The 6,638-nt window shown below is 36.7% G+C and overlaps 1 protein-coding gene across 1 annotated transcript in view; it reads left to right on the top strand.

Annotated features, from left to right (window-relative positions):
• Positions 1–2,755, top strand: part of DNAH6 (dynein axonemal heavy chain 6) — a 5,071,261-nt gene extending 5,068,506 nt beyond the window's left edge. The window contains exon 78 of the mRNA XM_044059309.1: positions 2,511–2,755. Within this exon, the coding sequence (XP_043915244.1) occupies positions 2,511–2,614 (104 nt within the window). The 3' untranslated portion in view covers positions 2,615–2,755. The remainder of the gene's footprint in view (positions 1–2,510) is intronic.
• The last annotated feature ends 3,883 nt before the right edge of the window (positions 2,756–6,638 follow it).

Genomic DNA, 6,638 nt, shown 5'->3' on the forward strand with positions numbered 1-6,638 from the left:
TACTACACAGGGATATATGTTTAAGCCCATAAACTTATTTGCAATCCCGTCATGTGGTATTGTGCTGAAAGTCTTTGTAAGACCCAAGTAGACAGCATGAACAATGAGATCATTGTCCATCACCATTTGTGACACTTTCAGGAAGTTCACAAGATTGAGCAGGTATGACCTGCTTTTAACAAATATCAACTGCTGCAGGTCAAATCTGATCAACATTTTAATGATTTATGAGTTCAGTGATGATGTGATCCATAGTGTTACTGGCAAGACTTGTGAGGCTAATGGGTCTGTAGTTATTTGGGTTAGTGGTAGTGCCACCCTTTTGGAAAGGCATCACCACTACAGTATGCTAGGGTTCTGGGACATAGCCTATGGCTAGACTTAGGTTCAGCAACTTAAGGACAGGATTACTTAGACCATGTTTGACACTTTTTATTAGATGGCCAGATATTTTGTCAGAAACAATGGAAGTGTTTTTTCATCTTGTAGAGACTTCAAGAAGATAATCCCTTGATATAATGGGAGAGTGACGCAGGGATGTTTGGAATGGGAATGATAGTTTCAAGGGAGAAATCTGCAGCAAACTTGTTTGCTATTATGTTAGCAATGTCTTTTGGATTTGAGAGGGAGGCAGCACTGTATATAAGTTCAGAACAGTGATGCACATCATTCCTTATTTTTCTAGCATAGCTAAAGGAGGACTTATAATTATGCTTAGTCTCAGAAGCTAGCCTAAATTCATGGGAAGCTTCACTGGACTTCATGTCTGTCTGTTTTTAACATTTTTGTTGTGTTGAGGTGTTCTTGTTTTACAATGTAATCTAAGCAGTTTCTTTCTTTTGTTGCAAACTTTTTTTTTATCTACTGACCACTAGAGTGATTTGTTATTGAAATTACCACTATATTTGGTTCTAGTAGGGACTGCACTGTCAATGCATTTACTTAACTGAATCTATACATTCTTGTCATAGGTGGCAACATATCCAAGGTACACCGTGGGGTTTGTATAAGTGAACTTGGAGATTTTTTTCATGCAATTACAAAAGGCTTGCCTTTTTAAATCTCTAAAGATGGTGGTGTTCGTTATCAGGGAAATGCTCTGTGGGTAAAGGTGGTCTGACTTGACTAACTACTGACCACCAAGAGTAGGGAATGTGTCAGGGACAAGTTTGTGAGAATTAGGTCCAGAATCTTTCTACCCTTGGTGGAGTTACAGACAGTTTAATATAGGGAACTCATTTCCCCAATCTAGGAATCATTTTGTGTACCCAAGTACTGCTGTCTGTGGAGAGGGAGTGAAGTATCAGAATGTTACTGATGTGTTATTCATCATTCTGTATGGACAGTTTAGAGTGGCTTAGTCACCAAGTCTGTTTTAGAAAGTGGAAAGATAGTGGCATAACCAGAGAGGAGTAACAATGCACAGGTATATGATACTTACTCCACACAGATAGCACTTGAGAGCTGGAATGAACTTCCAGTCCTTGGGCTTGAGATACAGACCCCTAAACCACTATGCTGCCTTGCTACCCAAGAAATGAAGACTGTACTTACTAGTTTACTTTCATGTGGAGCTCATAGTAACCATTGTAGGTATGCCAGTAACATGAGATAGACCTTAGGTTAGACAGGGGGATGTCTGCCTGCTGAATTGTCTGTCCAGATCACAAATTACATTGTCAAATAGAAGGCCAGATATTATTGTGAATATTGCTACAAGAATCTCTTAAGATTTATTGTTATGATGGGTTCATACAGCTGTACTGTGTTTCTTTCTATATCTGATTGCTTCACTTTACTTCCCTCCCCTTGTTATCAGAAAAGGTATAGAATTTAGTAATGGTAACATTTTAATCCCCAATACACCTCCTATATTTGTTATATAGTCCATTAGCAATGCCTTCAGTGAATCAAATTATAATCATAGTAATTGGCTCATCCTAATCATAGAAATGTGTAAGGTCTGATGCACTTGCCAAAGCTGATCAGTTTTAATGGGTGGGCTGCATTAGGTAGAAATAAAATGACTGCTTGAAAAACTGCATGTAGTTTACTGCCCTCCTCGCTTTCTGAATGAATGTAAGCAATGTAATGCATATCGACCCATACTGGTGCTGTAATTTAAATATTTTTGCTATTGTCCTTTATTTAGTTTTATCATCTTTTAGTGTATTACCTCGTATGTTATTCATAAATATAGGTGTGCCTTTGATTATCCATTATAGGTAATGAGTAAAATACATGTATTAGGTATATTTTAGATCATGGTTGGTTGTTTTGTTGTTTACTGCACTTTTCATTTTTGCTGTGCCGTAAATATTACAACTCATATTTCTAAGAAAAGCTAAAGATATGTTGACTTTATGTCAAAGCATTTGGTTATACTAGAGTGGTCTTTTTTTCTAACTTTGCATAACTTAGCGTTAAGTTATTTTTAGTGTCTATAAATGCAACAGGATTGTAATGTTATTATGTGAACGGGTAATTTACTTAATTTTGTTTCTTCCTAGGACACTCCACAAACTTTGTTGTAACAGTGTTACTGCCATCAAAGAGACACAGTGACTATTGGATATCGAAAGGTTCTGCCCTGCTTTGCCAGCTTAGTGAATAAGCTTCATTGTTCTTGTAAATCTAAAATATAACTCTAACATGTAATACTAAAGTAATAGTCACTTTATTATTCCCTATGTTGTCATAAATAAATATGTATCTGCCTACATGTTGTCCTAAATAAATATGTATCTGTAACTCAGTGTGTGTGCTATCATTGTGTACTGTTTGGGGAAAATGCTTCTTATTTTAACCCTTTTATTTTGTTACAGTTTATTATAGCCATCCGCATTTTTCCACTTTCTGGTTTTATTTGTTTGAAGTATGTATGCCTGTCTCCTGGTTTCTGTTTACAGCAAGACTGGTTTTCAATGAAATGGCTGAGAATCATGGAACATGACAACATGTTTATTTACATACATATTTTACTAATATTAATAGATCTAAGAAAAACGAAAATATCCAGACCCAGAAAAAACTGAATGGAGTAAATAACCAAGAGCACTGCACCAAAAATAAAAATCCAACAGTTTTATTCCACCACGATAAGACATAACATAAGCTCTATTTTTTGGGAATCAATGGATTAATAATTCAGTTGTATTATTTTAGTGGGGTGGTACTTTTTTGGAATGGAATGATATTTTTTTCTAACAGGAAATGACATACTTTTTTAGCAGGAAATGACAATTTTTAGCTGGAAATGACATTTTTCTTGTTTGACTAATTGTTGAGTAGGGCAGGCATTTTAAATCAGCATTATGTGTGTCATGTAGTTCTGAAGAAGTCAGTTTTATGTACTTTTGACGAAAGCGCTAAACTCTTATCATGGTGGAATAAAACTGTTGGATTTTTATTTTTAGTGGAGTGCTGTTGTTTATTTACTCCATTCAGCTTTTTCTGAATATTAATAGATCTGTTGTAACATATTACCCAGTAAATCATGTTTATATCCACCTTGGTTGACCAACCATGATATGTGTGTATCTACTTTTCTAACAATAAGTCAGATATTCTGCAGGTTATTTGGTCTTTCTTCTACTGTTATACATTACTTTACACAAATAGTGAAAAACTGATGAGGGAAGTGTTGGACAAATACAGGTATAGCCAGTATGCTGTGTAGTCACACTTAAAGCCTGTACCTCATTAGCAGGAATATTTTAGACGTTTCTGCTGAAAATAATTACTTTGATGAAAATGTGATGTTACTCAAATTCATCTTTCCTAGAATTATGAGAAATAATCAAAAAGGATAACACAAATTCTTTCTGTCTTTAGAGAAACCAAGTGCACTGAAAAAGGAAATACATTTCCTTTTCCAGTGTACTAATCCTAACCCTACCAAAATTTAGATAAAATTTATCAGAATAGTGGTAGTGTTATGAAAAGTTTTTTTTTTTTTTTGTAGTAAGGTGCACAATTAGGGTTTGAGGAAGGGCATGGTTAGTTAGAGTTCGCGCATGTTATTAAGGTTATCTTAGTAGTGTGTGCTAACCCTAACCCTATCCTTAAACATTATTCACTACACAAGACAGCTTGGACACTCACCACTTGCACGCATGCATGCACACACACACACACACACACACTATTTAATCTGTCTATCCCATTACCTGACCCTTATCCTAACCCATACACAATCATACACTAAATCTGCCTCCTTACCTTACTCTCACCCTAACCTACATACAGTGAAACATACATAAAATCTGTCTCCTTACCTAACCCTTACTTTGACCCTGACACACAAGCACACACACACACACACACACACACACACACACACACACACACACACACACACACACACACACACACACACACTACCTTTTCCCTTTCCTAACCCCTACTACAACCCAAACACACACACACACTCACACAAACTCCTAGCTCTGCCTAAAAAGACTTAACCTTGTTGACCAACCTGGCAGTTGTTCAGTCAGATATTCACACAAACTGCCATTCGCAGGAATGGTTGACCAAATAAGCATTCAACCAAGCAAACTGTAATCATTATCTCCTTCTCTCTGCTTCCAGATATGTTTGAAAATGGGTTATCTTTTCCACTGATTACATTATGTTTAAGGAGGAGCACCATAGATGCTGGATTTAGGACTTTTGCCAGAACTGGTTTGTACCTCCATCTGAGCAACTAGGTACTATATCCTTTTCCTATGTAGACATTTTATGAACGTGTTTCTTTGTGCAAATGTACTGAGCTTTCACCTAAGTGATCAGACTGCTGGTATTAAGCAAATCTTGCAGCTTTTGACCCGCTACTGTAAGTATTTAATTCATCAGCTTTGTGGTAGAATAGTAGCAGAAGGCAGATTCAGCTCTTTGAGTTGTTGCATGGTCACATTCCATAACCTCAACAGCATCCCACCTCCTCAGTTATCTGAATAGGAGTTTCTGCTCTAGTTTCCTCTCCACAGTACTTAACTGTGTATCCTCTTTCCATATCTAAAGCAGAGTATGGAAGATATGGTCCCTTTCCTTTTATTTACTGTATTTTTCGGCTACTTTACTGGATGTGTTTTTTTAGAGATTTTCATAGCAAAAATGCCTCTCTACTGTTAGAGTAAACTGTTCTATGTAAGCAAATTGATTTATGTAGTATTATTTACCTAAGTGTGGTTAGTATAACGCATGTTGGGCACAGCAGTATAGATTGTTAGTATCTACGGTTTACCCCTCTATACTGTTCTACACTGCTCTACACTTTTTTGTACGAATAGCATGAAGCCGCCATGAGGAATTCTTCACACTGTATGTAAATTGAATGAGGAGCTCATTCCATTGACAACAGTATAAATAAGTGAAGAGACTGGAATTGGAGATTTCCTGAAGAAACTTTCATTGGTAGACGCGGGAAACGAAAAGGAAGCTGCCAGTTGGGCATGGGAAAGGGCGCTGGCCCAAATACCAATTTATGAAAAAGACCATGATGTGTTAATGTTGTAAAAAATAAATAAGTGTTGACAGAGAGAATTTATAGACAGTTTGTTAATGCTTAATGGGCCTTAACTAAAATAAATATATCAACTTGAACCTAGATGGTGTAAGTCTGTTTTTGTTCTGATGCTCGCTATTTTAACAGTGGCAAGCCACACCAGTTTCGAAGTACATGCTCACAAAGTTTCAGAGTCAACAGGAAATCTTTAAAATACTCATACATTTTAAACATTGATGCAAACATCCAGTTCGACATATTGTTCATAGAAGTAGTGCTAGTTCGTGCTTTTTCCAGACGAAAAGGGTGAACAAGATGTCATTTGAAGCAATTACTCTTCAGTGATCACCAAATTATCTGATGGACAGAGACTTTTGGCAAGACTTTCCAGTTTCCAGCATGATCACCTGGTGACTGTTAACAACTCGCAGTAAGCCTTTTTCTGTCATAATATGGATGCCATTAAAGACTTAAGTGCAAAGTGCCCACATGTAGTCAGTATTGATGTTAAGTTATAAAGATATAAGGGATTTTTTAATGAAATGGTATGATTTAAAACAAATTTGAAAACAATCCCAAAAAGTTCTGGTAGGCAATTAACTCGCCCCTTTATCGAGGTTGAGCCACAACCCTAGGACCAATAACCAAAGAGTGAGTATTGCCTCACAAATCAACACCTGCTTTATAAACACCATCCTCTCCTTAGTTACAATTCCACCCCACCATCTCTTCCACCTAATGTGGAAACTAACAACTGTTTTGACCATAAACCTGTCCTAACTAACACCATAAGAATAATGCTAAAAAAACTGAAACCTTCTTTCTTAACAGCTGACAAACTCCCCAATGAGTAGCTCAAACTTTCAGATGATGCCATACCTCTGCCTATCTCTATTCTGGTAAATAGGTCTATAGCAGAACAATATGTCCCAAAATTATGGAAAATTTCCTATATCACCCCTCTACATAAAGGGGGAACATCAACAGAATTAAACAATTACAGACCCATAGCCATCCTGTCCCCCCTGTGTCAAAATTCTGGAAAAATGTATACACGCTCAATTATTACAATACCTGCTATCTTATAACCTTATCCCTCCCTCCCAACACAATTTCTGACCAAAACACA

Source organism: Protopterus annectens, chromosome 17.part0, assembly GCF_019279795.1.
Source record: "Protopterus annectens isolate FY-2018-M chromosome 17.part0, PAN1.0, whole genome shotgun sequence".
NCBI classification, from domain to species: Eukaryota; Metazoa; Chordata; order Ceratodontiformes; family Protopteridae; genus Protopterus; species Protopterus annectens.